The sequence below is a fragment of the Cricetulus griseus genome, chromosome 6 (genome assembly GCF_003668045.3).
Source record: "Cricetulus griseus strain 17A/GY chromosome 6, alternate assembly CriGri-PICRH-1.0, whole genome shotgun sequence".
Taxonomy (NCBI): domain Eukaryota; kingdom Metazoa; phylum Chordata; class Mammalia; order Rodentia; family Cricetidae; genus Cricetulus; species Cricetulus griseus.
This window is the reverse complement of record NC_048599.1, coordinates 67,446,098-67,471,163: the sequence shown is the minus strand read 5'-3', so window position 1 is coordinate 67,471,163 and position 25,066 is coordinate 67,446,098. Positions and strand designations below refer to the sequence as shown.

Sequence of the window (25,066 nt, the reverse complement as noted above, 5' to 3'; positions counted from 1 at the left end):
GGAGGTTTAAAAGCAGTGGTGTGGACAGATGCATTTCAGATGGTTGTCATGATTGTGGGCTTCTTAACAGTTCTCATTCAAGGATCAAGTCACGCTGGTGGGTTCCACAATGTGTTAGAGCAAGCAAGAAATGGATCCCGGCTAAATGTAGTTGAGTATGTCCAACCCTACTTTTTCCTCCTTTATAAAATTTAATTACATGACCTCATAAAATGATAACAGCTGGGCACCAAAGAAACATCTCTGTTATTCCTTTCTGCCTGTGTCACAGCTTTGATGTAGATCCCCTCAGACGGCATACTTTTTGGACAATTACAGTAGGAGGAACTTTTACTTGGCTTGGAATCTATGGAGTTAACCAATCAACCATCCAGAGATGCATCTCTTGCAAAACAGAAAAGCATGCTAAGCTGTAAGTTGTTGATTAAGAACAATCTCTTGCTGTGTGTGCATATGTGTGTGTGCATGCATATGAAAAAAGAGAGATAAAGGGAGGGAGAGACTTATTTAACCTGTTCAAAGTCTTTGTGTGCATTTGCATGCATGAGTAAGTGTTTATTTATGTAGACATGTGAATGTGGTGTATGCAGCAGTATGGGTTTGTGGTGGGGAAGTGCATACATGTGTATGCAGAAGTATGTGTTTGGGATGGGGGAAGTGCATACAAGTGGGGTTTAGAGGAGGATGTTGCATGTCCTGCTTTATCACTCTCCACCTCAGTTTATTTAATTGATTTATTTATTTGAGTCAGAGTTTCTCTAATAGCCCTACTGGTCCTAAAGTTCACTATGTATACCAAGCTGAACTTGAAATCACAGAGATCTGCCTGCTTCTGCCTCCTGAGTGTTGGATTAAAAGTCTATGCCATCAGGCCCCTCGAGGTCTCATTGGTTTGAGACACGATCTTTTCCTGTAGCTGGAGCTAGCCTGGCAGCCCAGTGACCCTTTTGTCTCTTTGCCTTACTCAGCTTTGGGTTACATGTACAGATTGCCTAGCTTTTTACATGAGTGCTAGAATCCAAATACAGGTATGCATACTTGTATAGCAAGTATGCTTACATATCTTTCCACCCCTTTCAGCAACTATTTCAGTCAAACATGGTTATTTCCATCTTAGCTTTTTCCTGCTTGGCTTTTTGCTAAATTCATATCTGTCTTCATTGACTAAGAAATAAATAGACCAGATTAGGTGCATTGAGTATGGATAAGTGCAAATCACTTGTTTCTTGCCTGTAGTCTCCATGATGAGAGTCCCTGTTGCTGTAGGTTTTTCTTTTGTCTGGCCAGGTCCTACTGCCCTCCAGTCCCAAATAAACACACTGACACTATATTAATTATAAAACTGTTGGCCAATGACTTGGGCTTCTTAATGACTAGCTTTCTCTAAATTATTAACCCATATCTGTTAATATATGTTACTCCTTCAGCAGCATGGCACATCTCCCTGCCATTTTTTATTCATTGTGTGCTGTCTTCAGTGTGGTTTATTTTTTATGTATCAGGAGGTAAATTGAGACTCATTTTGTATTTTTAAATGTTTATTTGAAAAAAAGGCAACTGATAAATCAGCCAGCTTCTATTCAAATATTGTCTGTGTCATCACTGAAAGAATAGAAGAATGACACTTATAGTATGAACACAGAAGTAAAACAAAGAAAACATGCTATTGATTATTATAACTACATAACCACCTCATTTGTTCATCCATATGAGAAGCCAGAGTTAATTGGGTTGTTTGTATTCTTCTCATAGATTTGCCATAAACTTCAGTGAAGATGGAAATTTCTGTCTTGCCCAGTCCTGCAGTCATTCAGTTCCAAATAAACACACAGAAGCTTATATTAATTATAAACTGTTTGGCCTATTACTCAGACTTATTATTAACAAGCTCTTACAACTTAAGTTAACACATGATGCTTATCTATGTTTAGCCACATGGCTTGGTAACTTTTCTCAGTAAGGCATTCTCATGTTGCTTCTTCTGAGTCTGGCTGGCAACTCCTCTCTCTGCCTTTCCTCTTCCCAGAATTCTCCTAGACTGGCTGCCCTGCCTATACTTCCTGCCTGGCTAATTAGCATTTTATTAAACCAATAAGAAGTAACAAATCTTTACAGTGTACAAGTGCTTTATCCCACAGCACTTCAATTTTTCACTGAATGAGACATAGAATTGTCTTGAAATAATCCAACCATCTTGTAAGTTGAATTCCGTAGTGGGAATTATCACAACACCTTATGTATGTTCATTCTATCAAACCACTGGTAAGACATGAAACCCCGTTATGGTAAGTGATATTAAATAAGTCTTCCACACTTTATTAAGTGATGGTCATCACTTTATCAAATGCATGTTACTGAAAATGCATGTGACTTTGATCTTAAAATCAATTTAAAATTCAAGTGAAATCTGCTTTTAGATACACTATAGTCAAATATGTACAACGAGAAGAATCTTTGGTGAAATAAATACCTTTCTTCTTTCCTTTTAATACACTAACTTTGTTTTGAAAAGGGATCTCCATTTATTGCAGAAGAGCTTTAGACTTCTAGGTACAAGAATCCATTCTCCTCAGACTCCTGAATTGTTAGTAAAATAGATATTTACCACATGTCCATTTATTACTTTCTCTTGTGCTATGCTGAATTTCTGCCTACTAAAAAATTAGTAGATGTAAGTTAGGAACTATTTCTTTGTCATATATTTTTTCATAAACACCAAGAATAAAACATTATTCTTGTTATATGCTTGTCATTTATTAAACAATATAATGCTTAAGAAGGGCCATTCTCCTTTGCCTGTGCAGAAACATACAGACATTCACATATTGGAAGAGTGGGCACATGTGAGCATGTGTTTACACACGCATGCATATTCTGTTCAATGTATCTCAATACATTCATGTTGCTCTGAAAGAAATGCGTGTTCTTACATTTGAATATTGAATCCTCTTCAATGGATTTAAAAAATGGCCAGTCTGAATTTCACCACAATGAAATTTTATTTTTTTGGAACAATGGAAGGATGCCTACTTTCAAGTCTTTCCTGAGATTAGGAATATAAGTAAAATTTTGACATTCAAATGCCTGTATGAAAGCAAAGGACTTTAAAAGAGGATCCAACTGTAATTGTGCTTGTTCACTGTAGAATAGTATTAACTTTGGCAAATAATGTTTAAGCTGACATTAGGTTTTTCATTATTCCTATTATCTTTAAAATACTTGACTTTAACTTTCATCTGCTCTCATCTCCAAAGCAACTGTAACCAATACTTCTCTATTTTTATGTTATCTTATTATTATCTTCCTGGAAGAAGGCATTAAAATGTAAGTTAGCTTTTTTGACAGTTTCATTAATTGAGTAGGGGGTAAACCTCTTAAAGTTATATAATAAGAATAATCAGTATGTAAAATATTGTACAAGAAAATAGGTCATATACCACACATATTGCAATTTTGGCAAAATCCTTTTTACAAAGGAAAATCTACCTAAAATCTTAGCTTATTCAATATATAATTATCCTAAAAAGTATAATGACTCCTTTAATGTGGTGTTATAAAGTGTAATGCTTCTTAAAAGCTAAAGAGTAAGTCCTCCTTCAGTCTGTAGTCATGAAATTGCCCAGCTTACCAGTTGGCCTTTGTCCCTTCTTCTAGTGCCTTGTACTGCAACTTGTTGGGTCTCTGGTTGATTGCAGTGTGTGCTATCTTCTGTGGTTTGATCATGTACTCGAACTTCAAAGACTGTGACCCTTGGACTTCTGGTGCTATTTCTGCACCAGACCAGGTAGGCACTTTCTTGGTCTCTCAGCAGAATGGGGGCATTTTTATTATGAGTGACCTTCACTCACTTTCTGGCTTCTTACCTGAGCTCCTGGGTGACACCACACAATACATTCTAATATGTAGATGTGGGTCTTCAGAAAAAGGACAATTCCCTTTTTTCATGAAGACAAAGTCTGAACACAGCATAAGGCTAACTAGAAAGTCAGCTCAAACCCATGGCTTTGGTTGTTGATGGTACTTTATACTCCTTTTCTATGTAGTCTGCGGTGGATTAATGTTTCTTTAATTGAACAACAATGAGCACAGTGTTATGCACTTAGAATTATAGCATTTAAACTTGTAACCAGAAGAATCAGGAGTTTAAGGCTAGCATTGGTTACATAGTAAATTTGAGAGGATACCATGGCATATATGAGATCATGTTTCAAAAAACACAAAATTAAAGTAACATTAAATAAACAAAATTGAACAAACCAATCTTATTCTCATAATGCCTAGTATCACATATTCCCAGCATAGTACAAATATATCATGAAAGCATAGAATGCTAAATGTGGTTTTGGGAAACTCAGAGGCAGTATGCTCATGAGAAGCATCCACTCCTTTTTTCTCTCCATATGCATTCAGCTGCCCCACTCTGTTATGCATACTCTCCTTTCCCCAAAACTGGGCATACCTAGTACCCTGAAAGACAAATGTTAAAGATAGGTTTTTAGAACTTAATTATAAATTTATAGAAAACACATAAGTAAAATTCACACATTGAAGACACTGGGAAGTAATTTTCTCATCTCCTTTTACTGGAATCTATATTTTAACATTTCAGATATTGCTGAGATGACTTTTAATATACCCCTCTTCTTGCTTCTCCTCTCCCTCCTCTATCTCTGCTTCTCTCTCTCTCTCTCTCTCTCTCTCTCTCTCTCTCTCTCTCTCTCTTTGTTTTTTTTTAGTTGATGCCATATTTTGTCATGGAGATATTTGCCACTATGCCAGGGCTGCCAGGACTTTTTGTGGCTTGTGCCTTTAGTGGAACTCTGAGGTTAGTATGTTGACAATCTGAAGATGATGATGATGGTGGTGGGAGTGGTGAGAATTAACTGGCTGGAAGGATGACAGTCATGATCAACTGTCTGCTGATCACTTGCTGAGTGTCAATTGGCCTATTGCAATGCTGTATTTCTATTTGATCATTGATATCATGCAGCATGTGAAGAAGAGTCTTTGTTCACACTCTCATCAGTGTGCAGATAAGGAAACTGAGATTTAATAAGGATGAGGGAGACAACTAACCTATGGTAAGTAAACTGTGGAGGCCTGATGCAGGCATATTTTTAACTTCTACTTTAAAACGTCCTGGTTATTGTTTCAACTTTGTCTATATTTGTTCCACCACAAAAGACTCAAGATTTTTCCTTGTTCCAGTATTGATCAAAAGCCTAAAGTCTGCCCATTACAATCAAGGCACACTCAGTAGTGAGTACCTGAAAATAAATCCATACTCTCAAATTATGGTAATATACAAAAAAGGATGACTGCCCAAAGATGAGATTAGGATTCAGAACTACAGACATTAGTCCCTAATGTTCCATATCTTGTATCTGGGGAGCATCATAGTGGAAGATGGGCTCCCTAGGGTTTGAGCAGTTCTGACTCTGTGTCTTTGCTGTTGCAGCTCACATACTCAATACCTCAAGCTGGCTTTTTCAATTGTTCATAACTTATTAATTGTCAAGCAATCCTTGAAATATTGAAATTATAAATCATATTTGACACTATTTTGTTGGTTAATAATATGTTCACTAAGGGATTCTATTCCATTATTATGGGTAACACATGAGATATTTATGATGTTATTAACTGTTAAAATTATTGAATCACCTATGTGATATAAAATTAAGTAGAACATGTGACAAGTTTTCTTTCAATATTATCAGTCCTTTGTCTTATGTTTTTAGTAAAATAAGCCATCTTTCACCAATGACTGAAAATATTGTTTTTGTCATAATTCTTCTGTGTATTTCAAATATTTTATAAACTACCCTTTGTATTTCTCTCATGCTCTATAGTTGTAACAATGTCAGTGATTTTTCATGACTGTAACATATAATGTCTTAGGGCTGAGGATGGTTATCAGTATTCTTTAATACAATTTTCTGTACATTGTGTTTTTTCATCTCAATTATTTCTAGTTGATTTTCTGGGATTTTTTCTTCAAAATATTAAATATTAAAGCGACAATATTTTCTTTGAATTTTTCTTCTTTTCTACTAGTTATATTCCTTTACTGTCTTCTTATGTAATTATGCTTTGTGAACGACAACTATCTGAAGCAGAAATCATAATTATATTCTTTTGAAGGAACCATTCTTGGGTACTAATTTTTCACCTTTTGAATTTAATTCAGTTATTTAGTGAAGTAACTACAAGAGTATTGCTCTATGGGAGGAATTTAAATAAGCTTTCATTGTATTTTGCAAAGAAAATACCAACCTTCTCGTTATGGTCTTTGTACCTTTACAGGCTCTCTCTCTCTCTCTCTCTCTCTCTCTCTCTCTCTCTCTCTCTCTCTCTCTCTCTCTCTCTCGTTTTTCGAGACAGGGTTTCTCTGTGTAGCTTTGGAGCCTATCCTGGCACTCACTCTGTAGACCAGGCTGGCCTCAGACTCACAGAGATCTGCCTGCCTCTACCTCCCGAGTGCTGGGATTAAAGGCGTGCACCACCAATGCCCGGATTAACTTTCCGGGCTTCTCTCTTCTTTCTCCTTTACTAACTACATTCTAGCCTCTCTAAGCTTCAGGCCAAAGAAAGCAGTGCTCACCGTTGCACCTCAAGTGTATGCATGTGATTTTGCTTTTATTGTCCATGGGGTTTCACCTACTTTTCATGAATCTTCTCCCTGCCTTTCTTAATGCTCATTTTAGTTCAGACTATTGTTTGTTTTTTCTTTCTGTAGCACAGTGGCTGCCAGCATCAATGCCTTAGCAACAGTGACCTTTGAGGACTTTGTCAAGAGCTGTTTTCCACATCTCTCCGACAAGAAGAGTACCTGGATCAGTAAAGGCTTATGTAGGTATTGCTGGTAGAACTTCTACTCCATATTGTGGAATTTAAATGGGCCAAGTATCAAAATCTTGCATGTTCTGTTCAGGATGCATGAGTAGACATAAATACATGCTGAAACACAGACATATAGATTCTCATACTTCCAAAGATCTTACTAGAAGGGTACCAGAAAGTAATGACTAGCTAGATCACCTTGCTCTGGTCTTACTTTTCAGGTTTCTCATGCTCTAATATCTTCACATCAATGTCTCTTGATAGTGCTGAGTTGATCTTACCAGACATTTTACATGAGGGGATGTGATGTTCATTATGACTGGCCACTTTATCTAATAATTTTCATCTGATCAATGTACTCTAAGTGAATGAATGTTCCTTGTTTTATTTTTAAGTTTTATCTATTATTTAAATGAAAAACATGAAAATATTATTTTACATACCAATCTCAGGTCCTTCTCACTCTTGTCCTCCCATGCCACTCCACCAACCCCCATCCAATGCCCCATCCACTCCCAAAGAAGATTGAGACCTCCCATTGGGATCATCAAGGTCTGTTACATCATTTGGGGCAGGGCCTAGGACCTCCCCCATGTATCTAGACTGATAGAGTATCCCTCCATGGGGGAATGGGCTCCCAAAGTCTGTGCACTAGGGATAAATACTGGTTCCACTGCCAGAGGCCCTATAGACTGACACCCACATTCAGGTGGCATGGTTTGGTCCTATTCTGGTTCCCCAGCTGTCAGACTGGGGTCCATGTGCTCCCACTTACTCAAGTCAGTTGTTTCTGTGGGTTTCAAAGCCCAGCATGGTCTTGACCCCTTTGCTCATCACTTCTCCCTCTCTACAACTGGATTCCAGGAGTGTAGCTCAATGTTTAGCTGTGGATCTCTGCTTCTGCTACCATCAGCTATTGGGTATAGGCTCATGTTTGTCTTTCTGTGTCTGGATTACCTCACTCTGGATGGTTTCTTCTAGTACCATCCAGTTCCCTGTGAATTTTAAGATTTCATTTGTTTTTCCCACTAAGTAGTAGCACTCCATTGTGTAAATGTACCGCATTTCCTTTATACATTCTTTGGTTGAGCTTCCAGGTTCTGGCTATTACAAATAATGCTACTATGAAAATAGTTGAGCAGATGTCCTTGTGGTATGAATGTGCATACTTTGAGTATATGCCTATGAATGGAATTGTTGGATCTTGAGATAGACTGATTCCCATTTTTCTAAGAAATTGCCATACTGATTTCCAAAGTAGCTGTACAAGTTTGCACTCCCACCAGCAATGGAGGAGTGTTCCCCTTTGTCCACATCCTCTCCAGCACAAACTGTCAAGTGTGTTTCTTATTCAATTAAAAATTGCATAATATCTACTTAGCTAGAGATGTGGGCTTATTTGTTCCTCACCTATCCATGCTGGAATGTTGTATTGACTGGCTTGATCTTATGACGATCTTATGCAGTCAACTATAGCTGCTATGAGTTCCTGGGTCTGGTGGTCCTATCATGTCCAGATGACACTGCTTTGCTCTTGTTCTCCCCAACCTCTGGTTCTCATAATATTTCTGCCCCTTTATACAGATATTACCTGAGCTTTGGGTGCAAAGGGTGTTAAATAGATGATTGGCAGTTCATGGCTGTTAGGTGAGGTAGATTCAAGTTTCTTTAGAGATATAGTCCCATGAGAATAGGTTGATCATGCACCAGTGGCTGTCCCCTCATACATGAGTTTATGGGCATCACTAATTGGACTCAACAGGTTACCAAAAAATAATAAAGAAGAATTGGAGTTCTGAGGAAGTTTTGGGGAGGATCCAGGAGTAGTTGGAGTGAGGCAGTGGTGGATTAATATGATTGAAATATATTATATGCATAAATAAAATTCTCAATGATTTTTAATTATTAAAAACTGCATATTACAATTACTGAAACAGTTATCACATTAAATTATATTTCCACAAACATTGCTGATTTTTTACAATTTTATTTTTATTTGATTATTGTGTATATATATATTTATGTCTGTACTGTTGAGTGTAGTGCCCATACAGATCAGAAGAGGGTGTCAGGTCCCTTATATGCTCAATATAGAAAGTAGGGTAATTTAGAAAAACACAATTCAGTTTGTAAAATGATACCTACCTAATTCTGTGTCTGGTTGTTTTCCTGTAGCAATATTCATTGTGCATTTCCCCATGTGTGCTTTGAAAACATAGGAGTTCAAGCATTACACATTATTGAATGGCTTATTTATTTTTTCTCCATTGTTTATTTGAATTAGAAACAAGATTGTTTTACATGCCAATCCCAGTTCCCTCTGCCTCCCCTCCTTCCCTGCCCCCCCCAATTACCACCCTACCTATCCCATACCCTTTCTGCTCCCCAGGGAGGGTGAGGCCTTCAATACAAGGGTCTTTAGAGTCTGTTATATCCTTTGGGATAGGACCTAGAGCGATGGCTCAGCCGTTAAAGGCTAGGCTCACAACCAAAAAATATTTATTTCATTTATAATCATGTTACTTTTATAGCATATAGTCATCATACTTAGTGATGAGCTGTTGACCTTGGGGGGAAGCTCTTCCCTAGATTTTTGTTTGTTTGTTTTCTTTTCTTTTGTTTATTTGCTTTTTTTGAAGTATGTAACTCCTACAACAGCATTGAAAAACATTTTCATTTCCACAAGTTAGAGCCTTCGATTGGCAGACTCTTACAGTCAGGACAGCTTTCTAACAGCCCCAGTGTTGACCCTGAGGTTTTATTTTATTTTATTTTTTTAAAGAAATTCTTATTAACAATTACAGGTACTTTCTCTGCACTATCTGGTCTGCAACCTTAAATTGTCTCCTTCAAATCTCTATTCTTTTCTCCATATCCTCTTTCTCTCTGGTCTTTTCCTGTTGTTTTTCTTTTTATTGATATTGTAGATGATAAGATTTCCTCATAATATTTTCTCCCATCCAAGTACTTACCAGGGCTGACCCTGCTTAGCAGCCAAGATCAGATTAGATCTTAAATTCGGAGTGGTATGGCCACAAACCATACAGCATTTCCTCAACTATTTTGACCATTTTATTGTGCCAGGACCATACATAACCATTCACCCAATTCTTGTCTATTCACAAATTTAAATTGATTTTTATGGAGGTATGATTATTGTATATAACAGTAGTTTTCTTATCAATTTCTTTATTCATCTCATTTTCATTTCTTGTTTCCTTTTTCCTTAACTTTTTCAAATATCCATCCAGTTCTTTGTCAATCCAAGAATTCATTATACCATTCAGTTACTTAACATAAATTGCAAGCACCATTTCATTTTCCATAATTGTTTTAGCTTTCATATTATTAACTAAAATTTAATATATGATTCAGGCTTTTAATACAAAAATGCATATGATGAAATGATAAACTCTTAAGTACATAATTGTTGAGTTTTGATAAATGTATTGTCCTAGCTAGGGTTACTATTGCTGTGATGAAACATGATAGTAAGAAGTAAGTTGGGGAAGAAAGACATTATCTGGAAGCAGTAGCTGATGCAGTTTAGGGGTACTGCTTACTGGATTGCTTCCTGCATACTGGTCAGTTTGCTTTCTTATACAACTTAGAACCACCTATCTACCAAAAACTATGTGGCATTGGGTATTGTGTGTGTGTGTGTGCGTGTGTGTGTGTGTGTGTGTGTGTGTGTGTGTGTGTGTGTGTGTTGTTTTAGTTGAATATGTTTTATCTTTTATACTCATATTTCTTTGCTTAAACAAGTCTATCTACTCTCTGTAGTAAATTGTGGTTGCCAGTTTTTAGGAGATATTTTCCTGATTATTTGCTGAGTTATTTTCAGAAATATTCATTGTATTCATTACTCATTGTGGCTTCATTTAAGCACATATGGTAGGATGATTTAATATTTTGATATTTATGCTTGAACAAGATTAGATGGATGCAAACACATTTGCTAACTGGGTGAAGTCTGTGGACTTTTATTTTCACTATATGCATTAGAGATCCCAGAGAGTGAATGGGTAGTGTGGCCAGTGTAATATCCAATGACTAACAGATTCTCATGGAAAAGTATGACTGTGGAAGAAGTTTATTTCTGTAACGGTGTTGTTGTCTCATCATGGGATATGATGTAGCCCTGACAAAATTCACAAGTACCATTCTTGAGAACTTAATTTTGGATACATTTTGAATTCTTTTAGTGTGGTCCCTTCTCAAAATGTGAACCCTTTGGGACAAAAATAAAATTTTGATTTTATATCTTTGGTGCCTGGCAATCTATAGTAAGAATCTAAATAAAATTGAACCTAGTCTCACATCAGGACATGGGCTGGATCTTTAGTTGTCTTAGTATCATCTAATTTTCTGAGATAAACTAGTCTAACAAACACAACTTAGAAGAGAAAGGTTTCATCTTAGCTCACAGGTTATTGTCCATCATTACAGGGATGTCAAAGTGGCAGGAACTTGAAACAGGTAGTTACCTCTGCAACCAAGAGCAAAGAGAATTGAGCACATACCTGAGATGGTCACCTTATTTTTCCATTTTGTATAGTTTGGGATCCCCTATCCAGAGACTGGAGGTACCCACTGTGTGTGTGTGTGTGTGTGTGTGTGTGTGTGTGTGTGTGTGTGTGTGTAGAGGGAAGAGGTTCCCACTTCAATTAATGAAACTAACATAATCCTCAATAGACATGCATCAGGGTCAACTTGATCTCATTGAGACTCCCTTCCTATGTGATTATAGATTTTGCCAAGATGGGAGCCCATTCCCTATGGAGGGATACTATTGCATCCCAGATACAGCAAGGAGGGCCTAGATCCTCCCCCAAACTATATGACAGACTTTGAAGGTCCCTGGTGGAGGGTCTCACTATCCCTGGGGAGGAGTTGGGTGGTTGGTTGGGGGGTTGGTGGGGGCTGGTGGGGTACATGGGAGGATGGGGGTCGAGGGAATGGGGGAGGTAGATATATAAATATGAGTAGTAATTAAAGAATTTAAATAAAAAAGATTTAAAAAGATAACTATTACAACTAGTGATCACACTGACTAAGAATGCTAAAGCTAAAACTGCCACTGTGTCTGCTACTATCCCTGATTTGGTATAATCTTTTTTTTCTTATTTTGTTGATGAGTTTTTATAGGAACACTCTTGGGATGTTTTTAAAACAGAAGTGTGTAAAAAATAATTTTTTAAAAATAAGGCATCATCTTTAAAAATCATTAGAACAATACAATGATTTAAATGTCAAGCTTCTATGATACTAGAGAGGAGTGGTACTCAAAGTTCCTTGTGGTGATGTATAAACAAATAATTCTTTTTGTTGCTATACAAACAAGTCAATTGCTAATTGTAATTATACTATAGCATGAATAAGGACCATAAAAATGTTATGAATAAAGCATCAAAGGGAAAAGCAGAAAAGCTTTCAGGTTTTGGGGCCTGTGAAGCAGAGTGGGTTAATTCTGTCCATATATCAAAGAGTCCAGTAGCTTCTCCTTCAGCTTATTCCTGGTGAGCGGCCTACCTGGAATTAACAACCATATAATTAGCTTGAGTTTGCTTGGACTGCTTCCACATCCATGCTGCTTCACAGCTCAGACTTCTGGAGTGCTAGAGGGAAAACTTTACATCCTGGACTCCAGTTAATTTTCCCTGAGGAACAGTTACTGAAGTGCTGAGTAGATACTGTCTGGTTGTGTGCAGGAGGTTTTTCTTCTTCAGTCCTTCAGTAGGACATGCTGCTGGGAGCTCACGGATGACCTCAAGGAAATGTATCATCATTTGATTTCTGTCTTTCAGGCCTCTTGTTTGGTATTTTGTGTACCTCCATGGCTGTGGTTGCATCCTTCATGGGTAGTGTTGTGCAGGTAATGGAACAAGGAAAGACATTTGATTTCACATCAAACTTTCCCGCACTCCTTTCTAATGCCTTGTGTATTACACCAAGGTCCAGTATTAATATTTCTGGGTACCAGTTCTGAACAAACCATACATGAAAACTTCAACCAAAATTACTTTCAGAGGGTGAAAGTAGTACTAGGATGACTTGCAATGGGTTTATTTCCTCAGTTCATAGAACATGTGTCCTTTCCCTCTATCTTAAGAACCTTTGTTTTCTTTCTTTACTTTTCTTTTTTTCTTTTTCTTTTTTCTTTTTTTTACTGAGATCAATATTTACTTAAAAAGGAAAAACAAAATCACCCTATCCAACTTGATGATACTGTGAGTCATTGAATTGTTCTTGACAGAGAGATTTTTGCATTTTAGATAATTTTTAATTAAGGTGTGGCAGGCTCCATAGTGGGCCAGGACACCCGAAGTGACTGAGGTAAAGAAATGGTACCTATAGTGAGTGAGTCAGTCAAGATAGTTGGACTTTATTCCTCTGTCTGGGTTCAACTGAGAATTCTGGTTCTCAAGCTGTGTATCACACCTTTTTGACAAACCTCTGTCTCCAAAAATATTTACATTATAGTCCATAACAATAGCAAAATACATTCAAGAGGTATCGATGAAAATAATTTTGTGGCTGAGGGGGGATGGTCACTACAACATGAAGAACTCTATTAAAGGGTCACAACATTAAGAACCACTGCTCTATGGTGATCCACTCATTTCTTTTACCACATTTGAGTAAATAAAGACAATTGTAATTCTTCTATTATTTATTATAAAGCTTTGGTCTGTTGAACTTAGTAAATCAATATTCAGATTCTGATTTTACATATAGAAACAGACAAAAACCTAAGTCTCACAAGTCTGAATGATAGAACCATGTTTAATTTCTTGTTCACAAATCCACAATACACTTATAGCATATATTTGTGGGTGACACCAGTGGTCACAGCTTTCAGTTCCATAAAAATTAAATATTTTTTCTTAAATGATTGTTTTGTTTTGCTAGTTTTCTTATTTGTTTGGTTTTGAAGTCCTTTTGCATTGCTTTAGTGTAGGAATTTTAAAAAGTGTGTCTTGAAAAGTTTCAAACTGTGAAATGTTCAAAGGGAGACAATTTCCAGTCAGGTCCCTTGTGAAAAATGCTAGGCATATGATGTTCTCTTTTCTAAGTTCAAGCACACAGCAGTGTACTGAAGGCTGTGGGAAATCCAATGACAAGTAAAGCTGTTTCTCTTGCAATAGTGTGCTGGAGGATTCTGGGCGGGATCAGATTTGAGTAGGAAGGCTCTTCCCATGAGGAGGGTCTTGGAGAGCTGCCTGAGGCCACCTTTGATTTGTAGCTCCTGCCTTTCTGGTTTGGAATCTATTGCTCATTTCTTACCTTCCACATTCTGGCATTCACTAATGTCATATCTGAACTAAGTAAACATGTAAAATTTCAGCTGGATTACTTACAGAAGAAGGAGATACTGAAACTAAGAAGTAATGATAAGATTCATTGTAATTAAAATTCCAAACCCTTTAAGATCCCCGAGAATTAAAATGCTGCAAAACATCTTTATACACAATATGGTGTTGCTGTTACCTGGAATTCTGCTAAGGGGTAGAACAATTTGACGACTTTTTTTTATCTCAAGTCAGGCAGGTCTTCCCTAGACCTTACAGCACTCTGGCATTCAGAAGCCATGCCACAGGCACACAGGGCACACCACTAACAAATACAGTGAGAGTAGTGGACCACTGCTAATACATGGCACAGTATTCAAACACTTTTCTGAATTTTGTTTAGGAATCCACCTTAAATCTTCACCAGAAAAAAGTTCAGGAATTAGGTATGATGAGATGTCCTTCGGGCATTTTAAGCAAACAAAGGCACAACATAGTTAAATGCCATTCCCAAGCTCTGTCAGCTTCTCCAGTGCTAAGTCCAAACTCCTGGATACTATCCTCTATTTGTCAAGAAATCTCAAGTGGTTTCTGGGCATTGAAATAGAACCTAAGTTAGACTAGGATTGAGCTTGCCTCCAATTACAGATACTGAATGCTAACAAAAAGAATGTAAAAACCAGTGCCCATTGCTCCTGTAGACTACAAAACATGCAGAGAACATGTGAATATGCATGTGTTTAAAAATTGAAACTCTTGGATTGACTTTCTGTTGCCTTTTGCTCTGGAGCATTGGACATTGCAAGTTTTTCTTTATTTACCACCACCCCCTTCAAATTAGATAAATGTCTTAAGTATTTTATTGACTCTTCTCATGATAGCTGGTAATAGCCTTCAAAATTCAGCTGCCAGCACTATGATGAATTAATCTTACCACCAGCAAAGAAATGCAACAAATATTAAATAACTAAAATCAGGGAAAAATAAACTTAATCACACATGCCTCTGTCTTATCAAAGATATAATATTTGAATTGAATTCTTTGAAATTAATCTGGAAAAGCAATCCGTTTTAGTTAGGATTTTATTTCTGTGAAGAGAAACCATGACCATGGCAACTCTTATAATGGAAAACATTTAATTGGGCCTGGCTTATGGTTCAGAGGTTTAGTCTATTATCGACATGGCAGGAAGCATGGCAGCATGCATGCAAACATGGTGTTTGAGAAGGAGCCTAGAGTTCTATATCAGGATCAACAGATAGTGGGATGAGAGAATGTCATACTGGGCATAGTTTGAGCTTCCAAAACCACAAAGCCCACGCCCTAATGGCATATCACTTCCAACAAAGCCACACGTACTCCAACGAGGCCATACCTCCTAATAGTGTCATTCCCTATGGGTCTAAGTGGGCTGTTTTTATTCAAAGCACCACACAATCATAGTAATACATTGCAGCTCATATTTCTGGAAAAATAATTTATATTATGGTGGAAAGAAATGGTAAGATGAAAGTAAAAGATGCATGATTACAAGTTAATAACAGAGAATTCATCAAATCCTTGTGGTATATGACAGGTTATAGTGAGAATTCAAATAGTCTAATTATTAAAGATAGACTGTTTCAAAACCATTTCTTTGTTTAAGTAAAATCAGGATGGCATTATGATAATTTGTGTTCTTGATTTTCTTTTCAAGACAGGCTTTCTCCGTGTAGCCTTGGCTGTCCTGGCATTCACTCTGTGGACCAGGCTGGCCTTGAACTCAGAGATCAACCTGTCTGGGCCTCCTGAGTGCTGGTATTAAAGGCATGTGTCACCACCTCCTGACTAGCATTCTTGATATTTTTAAAAGACTGCTTTTGGGAAACAAAATGTAAACTTTTAAAGCCAGACAAATCTGAACATATATATGACATCTGCCCCCTTTCTAAATGAAAATTTACTGGAATCTGTTTTTGTTAGCCACAAGTTTATTTCCTACAAATTTTGGTTTCTGTTACTGAACTGAGTGAGTGTGAGGATTAAATGAAACAGGAATACACAGGCAGATCTCCTTAGCTAACTAACTGACACATGAGTGGCACCTGACAAACAAACTTTTTTAAGATCTTGGGAGCTTTCTAAAACTTTGCCCCTGATATAATATCCCCAGGGTACTTTTGCATATATAGGAAGTGCTGCAGAAAAAGTAGTTTTATGTGTGTTGTATTGCATGTGTGTGTACACTCTCATTTATACAGTTTAGTGAATTTGCATTTCCCAGCTCTTGGAAGATCTCAGACAGTCTTCATGCTGAAAGCATACTTTTCAGTCTTTCTATTTTCTCTTCTTTCCCTTACACTTACATATACATAGATAGAGAGGCTTCAGAAAACCTGTCTTCACTTATGTTTATACTATAGGTATTACATAAACTTTAAACCAGTTCATTTGTATTAGTCATTTAACAGACAAGAGATATTGAAATGCTTTACTCAAAATTTTTCAATATCCAAAAGAGATGGTGCCACAAAAGTAAAGAGAAATAAAAGGGAGAGGTTTGGGGTGTCTGATGGCCTTTCAAGGTGTTCCAAATACTGAAGAATTCTTCAGTGTCTCAGAAGTGGTATGGATGGTACAGTTTGGGACCCAGGTATTCATTATTATCTAAATGACAGAAATTTTCAAGCCAAGTTAAAGTATCTGAGGAGTCCATTGATTTAGTAAACTCCTTAACCGACAAATAAAATAACTTCTATGGTGCTGGGAATTAAACCCAGAGCCTTGTGCATGTTAAGCATGTAAAAAGAAAACAAATACATTTGGCTCCAACAAATGCAAGTTACCTGGATTGGTATTTTCTGGACATATGCATACACAGATGCACATTTAGTTGTATGTGTCTATTGTCTGTGTGTGTTTGTATGGGTACACACACACACACACACACACACACACACACACACACACACACACACACACACATTTCCCTTTTTATAAGAAAAATACATGATTAAAGAATGGGGCTCAAGTTCATCCAAGGTTCAAGGAAGGGATGGTGGTGTCAGGGTATGCTACAGAGACAGTGAAATTGTTGGGCTCATCTGGTCTGCTTTTTCCTACAGGCTGCTCTCAGCATCCTCGGCATGTGTGGGGGACCAATGTTAGGTTTATTCACTCTTGGTATCGTGTTCCCTTTTGTGAACTGGAAGGTAAGGATTATGTTGCTCTCTACATAAGCCCAGCTCAAATAAGTCTTTTTTCATTTTCTATCCCTTTTCCCCTTTGCTTTGGTAGGCTGTTTGTTTTTGCCAGAAAAATTCCAATGAATTCATGTTGCCCGTATTTCTATTTTACAAACATACACATATACACAGGTATAGATTTAAATGGGACCCAGGATCACCTATATAAGACTATACTAAAGCCTGTTTAGAAGCAAGAGGCAAATAAGGGAAGAGATGGCTTTGAATGGCCATATGCTGAATGATTAATACATAGAAAGGACAAGCCAGAGATGTTACTCATCTGTACTTCCTTTGCTAATAGCATGACTTTCATAAATGCAGGTAGATTGTATGCTGCATATAGGGCAGATGAAAATTTATTAAGAAAAGCATCATAATACTATTTAAAACCATTTAGACTATAAGTTTCTCAGTCTAATAAAACTGTCACTACAATTATTTTCTACACACTTATACAGAGTTGTTTGTAGAGACTCCAGAAAGCCTGCTTGCATTTAAGTATAAATACTGACTTTGGTATCCAGCTGGTTAAATGTATAAAGCTATCTGGTTTTGTTGACACTACTCTAGATAGCTCCTGCTTGGTTAGTATCTTAGTTAGGGTTCTATTTCTGTGAAGAGACACCAGGACCCAGCAACCCTTATAAAAAGAAACATTTAGTTGGGGCTGGCTTACAGTTCAAAGGTTTAGTTTATTATCTTCATGGCAGGAAGCATGGCAGCTTGCAGACTGATGTGGTGCTGGAGAGGTAGCTGAGAGTTCTATATCTCAGTCCACAGGCAGCAGGAAGAGACAGCCACATGGGACATGGCTTGAGCATCAGGGACCTCAAGGCTCCCAGTGACTACTTTCTCTAACAAGACCACACCTACTCTCACAATTCCACACCTCCCAATAGTGCCAGGTCCTATAAGTCTATGGGGTCATAGTCATTTGAACTACTGCAGTGAGCTTGGATATATAGTGAACATTTGGGCATTTGTAAAAAATTCTTCTGCAGTCTTATTAAGAGAACACAGTGAAAATTACTTCTGTGGTATTCAGGTTTACGAAAATGTTTGCCTTTAATATATATAGCCATTAAGTTATAATTTGAGGTAACACCTAGTCACTAAAACCAATAGTCAAAAGATTGTATTTGTGCAGTGTCTATGTAGTTTTTAGTAGAATACATACTATCAGGACAACAATAATAGACATGCCAATGTGGACAGGCGAAGGAACACAAGGTCTCAACTAGTGAAAGTGGGAGAAATAGCCATCCCCAGGAAAAAGCACACCAATTGTGTCAAATATATACAAATACATCAAATACCTGAAAACATATACATACAAGTAATATTATACATATCGAGCAGGTTATATTTAGGAGTATATATGTATATGTACTCATCTACGTAAGTATATATGAATATGAAACAGCAATTAATGAAAAAGAGGCCATAAATTTGAAAGAGATCAAGGAGAGGGATTTGGAAGGTTTAGAGGACAGGGAAGGTAGAATGATGTAAGTATATCATAATCTCAAAAAATAAAAGAATAAAAAAGAGATAACCTATGTTAGTATGGCCTAGTACTTCTGATTATTCAGGAAAGCAACTTAGTTTTCGCTAGAGGATGATAAGTACTACAAAGTTGTGCTACTTTTTCCCAGTTCACTGATCTCAACCACTGCATCATTAATCCTCTTCTCAGGGATGTAATAACAGCTTCAGATTTGGCTTCAGCATGGCAGTGTAGGTGATGACCTAGGTTGACCCTCCAGCTGTCTTTTACAGTTAAATTGGGATCAGAAAATTTTGACTTTAGTACAAACATAGCTGCTCCCTTTTTGGGGGTGTGACTAGCAAACTAAAAATGTATGGACATTTGTAAGTAGATGGAGGAAAGTCAAAATAATTATATTTCATGACATATTAATATTGCATTTCAATGCCCATCAACAAAATGTCACAGGAACATGGCCAGCCTCTTTTGTTTGGTATTGTCTGTGATTCTTTTGGGGTGTAATGGAAAAGATAAATAGCTGTCACAGATACTTCATAAATCACAAAGCCTAAAGCATGTATCTGGCTATTTATAGAAGTTTGCAGACCTCTTCTGTGAACCAAAGTGAAAATAATCATTTGTATATGTTGGTTTAATTTCACCAAACAGTAATGGAGAAAATATTCTGGGCCCTTACAGAGCACTCATTTATGCATAATAGGAACTTTAAACATCTTTTTTCATCTACAGAAGTTTCATCTCTATAGTGGTGAACAGAAAAATCTGAGATTTTTTTCTGGTAATCCCAGTCTTTGTGAGAATTGTTTTACCTACTTACAAAAGATATTATTCATCAATTTCAAATATTTATTATGAAACAAGATCTTTAAGTGTCAGGGATAATAAAAATACACTTACTTAAGTTTAGAATCAATTAATCAAACAAGCAAACAAAAACTTGAGCATCGAGAAACTCTTCTAACTTGTGGAAAGAAATGGCAGTCAGACTTTCTGTACAGTGTCTGTCAATAAAAAATGACTACATTGTTTAAAGATTCCCATAGCTTCTGAAACTTTTATTGAACATTGAAGTTTCAGTATCTTTTCAAAAAAGAGGGAACAAATCAAAGGCAGAAAAAATTTCATTCAAGGTACAACTTATTCTTATTTAAAAATTGCTTCATGAGGGTCTTGAGGCCATGACTCAGTGGCAGAAAATTGGCCCGGCGTGAATGAGACCCTAGAATTCATGCCCAACACTGAAATTAAGTGAATAAGTAAGTGAATAAATCTGCTTTCTGATAGTTGAAATGAAGACAGTTTGAGCTGTTTCCAGTGCATGTACATTACACCTTATATCAATATTTTTGCAAATAAAGATTTGTCTAATTTCTTCTTATATTCTCTTTCTCTTCAAGGGTGCACTAGGAGGCCTCCTTACTGGAATTACATTGTCATTTTGGGTTGCCATCGGGGCTTTTGTTTACCCTGCACCAGAATCTAAGACATTACCTTTACCTCTATCAACAGAGCTGTGTGCCCCATCAAATATAACAACAACAGTAGGTCCACAGCTTTCCAGCAGGTATGTTGACTTTAAAAATTGTAGTCCCAAAGTAGGTCAGCAAATAGAAGGACAGACCTCTCTCAGAGACAATCTGATGGACTAGCTCTTGCTCATCTGGAAGTGTTTAGCAATGAAGGGTACTGAGCAAGGCTGGCTATAAGGAGTTTTGCATATGGTTGTTCCCATGCATTGAGGTAAACAAGAGTGAAAATAGTATACTGGAGGGTTGTAGAACAGATCTGGGATTATGATCTTAGGCTGCATTGTCTCTGTGTAGTCCATAAACTTTTGCTCCTATTCCATGAATAGTACTGAAAAGTCCCTTTGGGGATTTTCTGTCAGTTCATACACATAGACAAGTGTCTGTCACAATTTTTTTTCAGTAATTCTGGAGTTAATGAACAATTGAGTAGTAAATAACTGAAAAGGAATGAAAGACATTGTCTTCATTGAAAAATCTCTCTCTCTGTTTGTCTGTCTCTGTCTCTCTATCTGTATCTCTATACACACACACACACACACACACACACACACACACACACACATTTGTAAATCAGGGATGATATGGATTGTGTATAGTTTAGCAAAGCAAAACTAGCTCATATTGGTTTTTCCTTTAAGAATCAAATATTAAGATCTGGAGTTTTAAGAGATGCCATAACTTAGAGTGAAGAGAGAGTGATTGTGTCCTAAGCCATAAGCCCTTAGTTCTGAATGATAAACAGAGTTTAACATGTTGTTTTTCTCCACAGACCACCCCTAGCTGACACGTGGTACTCACTCTCCTACCTTTACTATAGTGCTGTGGGCTTCCTGGGATGCATAATTGCTGGACTAATAATCAGCCTCGTGACAGGTGGGTTATCTGGTGTCCTCTCTTTGGGATTTATTTCTTTCAGATGTAGACTACACACTAAATGGCAGCCTCACTAATTTGCTTCTGAATCTCCACAAAAAGTCCTCTTCTCAAAGAGATACACATATTATCTCTAAGTTTCTAAGTTGATCTCTCTTTCACTGTCTGCCCCCCATCTCCTGTGTGTATATGTCTGTCTGTCTAGCAATCAGAAAATAGGTAAGATTTTTGAGCCATGAGTTCACATTCTTACCTGGGTATAAGAAATTTTTTGTAACATCAATTATGAAGGAAGACTAAATACTCAGTGTATTTCACCTGACTCCCAACACAATCCTATCTTGTATTCAGGGTTTCATTGTAGGGATTTGAAGCTTGTTCATTGTGCATGGTGACCCCCCCCTCTCTCTCTCTCTCTCTCTCTCTCTCTCTCTCTCTCTCTCACACACACACACACACACTCACATTAAGACAAATGTACTACTAGCTTTCAGATCACAATTGGCCATTTCCTTGCTGCCTTATTTAATAATTAATATGAAGTTCCTCTTCAACAACACGTAAGTCAAATGTACCTACTCTGTAGAAGGCACTAACTGACAGATATCAATTTAATTAGAATGCTATTAAGTAAAACACCCTTGACAGACTGACATAATACGATGGAACACGTTATGTGAACCTCAAAATATTGGACAGGCACAACATTTTTGTCAGACATAACATCCAGGCTCTTAGAAGGAATCTTATCAATGTGTTTAACTCTGACTCCAGTGCTTTTGCCAGGGACCTCTGGCTGGATTGGCTCACATACTTACCAGTACTCTGTGGGACACAATATTTACACTAGTCTTCCTGACCAGAAAATTTGCAAAGATTATAGGAGGATGACTTTATCAGCCTTTATATATATCTTAGTATAAATGTCAGTCTAATTTGTTCCTCAGTAGGATTTAAAGGGAAGGAACCAATATGTTTTGAAGATCAGAAATGAAGTGTGAGGGTAGTCTAGATTGGCTTGCATAAGCTTAGAGAATTGTCTAAGATGCTAATGTTGTAATGAAAAAAACAGTAAAAATGTTCTTTATAATTTTACAAATTCTGACCTAGATGATTCTGTAAATATATGATTTAAATAAAAACTGAGGAAGAAAAAAACAAACTTTCTGTTGTTTCTTCGGTTGGCCTGGAAAATTTACTTCTAGAGTAATATTTTCAAATGAATATGTTATCACCATTTAACTTTATAGTCCTGAACTTTCTTGACCTGACAAATGAATTTATAACTCACAACTTTTTCAGCATTATATCAATTTCTATAGATTCACCTCTGAAGTTTGTTTTCAAGTTCTGTTAAGAAATAATCTAGCTTCAAGTTGATATGCTTGTACTGAAATGGAAGGCCTGAAGGTCCGAAGCCATTTAATCCATCTCCCTTTTCTTAACAGGCCGGCAAAGAGGCAAAGATATTGATCCACTTTTAATAAGACCCGTTTGCAATTTATTTTGCTTTTGGTCTAAGAAATACAAAACTCTGTGCTGGTGTGGAGTTCAGCATGACCAGGAAACAGAAGAGGTGAGTGGATGAATGAGCTTCTCAAAACAGGCATGGCTCAGGGGAAAGATTACCTTCCCTCCACCCCACCACTAGGAGTGCCCTTCTACCTCTGGAAGTGCCCTTCTTCCCCCTTGCAACAATTGTGACAGAAAGGACTGTAAGGATGGAAAACAGTAAATGTCAACAACTTAAAAGAACACAGATTTTTGACCCCAGAGTCCTTCCAGCTGATGGTCTTTTAAGTGTGTGTGTGTGGTGATAGGTAAATGTACATCATAGCTGGGATGTTGACATTGCAAATGAACAATTTCCAAAGTCCCTTTTACTCCCTGAGAGGTGAGTTCCAGGAAAAAATAGAAAAGTAAGTTTTAGAAAAAATAATAGAATACAAGACACAGTCAAATGTGATAGGTGAGATGATGAATTTGAGAGTCAGAAAACCTTAGTTCTACTCCTAGTTCTAAGTCTCATTTTCCTTTTGTTTAGTTTTATTACTTAAGAACTAAAGAAGATTATACAGAATGGCATAGACACAACTTTCTAATTCTCTGTGATATTATATTATTTAGTTTTGCCTATTACCTCTTACTAAAATTCCTGACAGAATGCCCAAGGAGAATTTTGTTGTTGCTTGGTTTGATTTGGTTTGGTTTTACCTCACAGTTTCAAAGGGTTCATCCATGGTTGCTTAGTTCCATGCATTTGGACATATTAGAAAGTTAATGGGAACATGTGAAGGAGGAGGCTGCTCACTTCCAGTGGGGATGAAACAGAAAGAAAAGGAATGCAGAAAGGGTCAGAGAAAGATATTGCCCATGGGAAAAGCCCCCAGTGATTTACTTCTTTCAGCCGGGCCTTGCTTCCTAAAGCGTCACACTCTTTCCCACAGGAGCACCAGCTGAAGTGAAACTGAGACACATTCATATTCAAACCACAACAGATAAAAATATTGGTGGAAAATTACAGTCAAAGAAGTAGCAACATAAAACCAGCTTCCTTAGCCTCTTTATCCCCAAGAAGTCATTTATGTTAGACCAATGGAGACTTTAAGTGTTGCATTTGTATCAGTCAAGACCCACAATGAGCAGCCTGGGCTCTAAGCAAATTGTACTGACTGATAATGGAGCAAGCTAAGGAACTGCAGAAGAGCTAGGGAATACTGACTCTCTTCATGAGGGAGGCAGGATATGCTTTTGTATGTTTTGGGAACTGGAAGGATTGTGAAAGATGTTTAAGGAAAGTAGAAATGTATGCAAGGCTATCCCTGTCATCCTTCATAAATGTGCAGTACTTACACAGTATCTCTTAAACGTGTCAAGGCTGGCTTTTAATATGTTTCTTTCCACATTCCTCAGGATTACCTTGACAGTGGCAGTGCCTGGAAACAGGGGGCTGAATCTGCCCTACAGAATGGATTCAAGCAAGAAAACCTGGCCCAGATTCCAGACTACAACTCCAAGGACAAAAACTACAGCAACAGTGCCCAGAAGACTACTCATTTCTAGGACAATATATGCAAATAATAATTCTCTCTCTCTCTCTCTCTCTCTCTCTCTCTCTCTCTCTCTCTCTCTCTCTCTCTCTCTCTCTCTCTCTCTCTCTCTCTCTCCGTCCCTCCTCCCCTCACTTCCTCCCCACCTCTCTATCTCTCTGCCCCTCCACCCTCTCTCTCACACACCTACACACATACTCCATGTCATTACTCCCTCTTATGGAATTGTGTTCAGACTCTTTTCAGAAAACAAAGATGTTCAATACCTATTTATACTTATTTATAGAAATGATGAGACTGTTTCTTGGGATATTCTTTGGAAAGCCCCAAATTCAGGTGAGAAAAATCAGCCAAGGCCAAAAGTGCCTGTTGCTACATAACTAAATCGGGACCAAGTTTTATCATTATGCAAGGAGTCAAAGTCTTTTTGCTTCCTATCAGATTAAATCTCAGGGTTTGTTGTTTGTTTATAGGTTTATATTTTGTTTTGGTGCTGTGAATTAAGCACAGGACTTTATTCCTACAAAATATCTGCCTGACTATTGACCATAGTCCACATTTTGAATTTTTAATCTTTAAAATATACTGGTGGAGGTAAAGACTAAACATACAAGGGAATCTGTGTATTCAATGCTTCTCTGACATGGCTGACAAAACAGGGATGACATCATCTCCAACCTTATGTCTTACTTGTATGTAGACAGGCACACATATCCATGCCTTCCATGTGGCCTCAGCTAG

The 25,066-nt window shown here is 37.3% G+C and overlaps 1 protein-coding gene across 1 annotated transcript in view; it reads left to right on the top strand.

Moving 5' to 3' along the window:
* Positions 1 to 24,365, top strand: part of Slc5a12 (solute carrier family 5 member 12) — a 40,686-nt gene extending 16,321 nt beyond the window's left edge. Inside the window, exons 5-15 of the mRNA XM_027422287.2 lie at positions 1 to 155; positions 272 to 412; positions 3,655 to 3,784; positions 4,737 to 4,825; positions 6,740 to 6,852; positions 12,651 to 12,718; positions 17,241 to 17,327; positions 20,271 to 20,437; positions 21,172 to 21,275; positions 22,724 to 22,851; positions 24,189 to 24,365. Of these exons, the coding sequence (XP_027278088.1) occupies positions 1 to 155; positions 272 to 412; positions 3,655 to 3,784; positions 4,737 to 4,825; positions 6,740 to 6,852; positions 12,651 to 12,718; positions 17,241 to 17,327; positions 20,271 to 20,437; positions 21,172 to 21,275; positions 22,724 to 22,851; positions 24,189 to 24,338 (1,332 nt within the window). The 3' untranslated portion in view covers positions 24,339 to 24,365. The remainder of the gene's footprint in view (positions 156 to 271; positions 413 to 3,654; positions 3,785 to 4,736; positions 4,826 to 6,739; positions 6,853 to 12,650; positions 12,719 to 17,240; positions 17,328 to 20,270; positions 20,438 to 21,171; positions 21,276 to 22,723; positions 22,852 to 24,188) is intronic.
* Positions 24,366 to 25,066: the final 701 nt, after the last annotated feature.